Source organism: Penaeus monodon, chromosome 22 (assembly GCF_015228065.2).
Source record: "Penaeus monodon isolate SGIC_2016 chromosome 22, NSTDA_Pmon_1, whole genome shotgun sequence".
Taxonomy (NCBI): domain Eukaryota; kingdom Metazoa; phylum Arthropoda; class Malacostraca; order Decapoda; family Penaeidae; genus Penaeus; species Penaeus monodon.
In genome coordinates this window covers 7617004-7617651 of record NC_051407.1, presented here as the reverse complement: position 1 = coordinate 7617651, position 648 = coordinate 7617004, and the positions used below count along the sequence as shown (strand labels likewise).

General features: G+C 36.6%; 1 protein-coding gene across 4 annotated transcripts in view; it reads left to right on the top strand.

Moving 5' to 3' along the window:
• Positions 1 to 648, top strand: part of LOC119586877 (pupal cuticle protein 36-like) — a 21939-nt gene that overhangs the window by 3666 nt on the left and 17625 nt on the right. The window contains exons 1-2 of one of the 4 annotated variants that reach the window (XM_037935613.1): positions 252 to 263; positions 492 to 648. The exon at positions 492 to 648 is cut by the window's right edge and continues 898 nt beyond it. The exons of the other annotated variants lie outside the window; for them this stretch is intronic. Of the exons in view, the coding sequence (XP_037791541.1) occupies positions 252 to 263; positions 492 to 648 (169 nt within the window). Of the gene's footprint in view, positions 1 to 251; positions 264 to 491 lie in introns of those variants that run through there. 4 annotated transcript variants of the gene reach the window in all.

Below are 648 nucleotides of genomic sequence, written 5' to 3'. Positions count from 1 at the left end.
TTATGATTGTTGATAACATAATTACCATCCGTATCGATATCACTTTTTATTTGTTTGCTCCTGCTTGTTATTAATAGTTATCTTGCTTCATTATTTGAATTGGGTTATCTTGTTCTCCATATTTTTTTAAAGATATTCTTGTCGGTTAGACAACCTGTCGACCGTGCAAGGCAACTGTAATTACCAAGGTCATTGCAATCGACGAACAAGTATAAAAGGCAGCGTAAGGTATCTCGCTGCACAATCTCAGCATGAGGATTCTTGTGAGTACAGAAAAGTGAAATCGTCACAGTGCCGATTATTATTTATAGAAAAATAATGAAAAATATACTACTAGCATAAATATTCTATTTTTGTGAATACATTGCTATTTATTTTTTAACGTATTTAGAAATACATGATAGGAAAATTTGTAGTTTTCATAAATTATTGATACAACATAAAAGCCTGTCTTTCCTGTAAAATGAAAATTTATCTATTATTTATTATAGGTATTGGCTTGCGCACTCGTTGCTTCCTCGACTGCAGCTCCCCAGGGCTACAGTCTGCAAAGACCCACTGGATCAACTCTGTCCACTGGACCGGGTCAGACGGCTGGAAGTGGATTTTCTGTCGGATCCGGTGCTGGGCATGCAGTAGCAGGAGGTA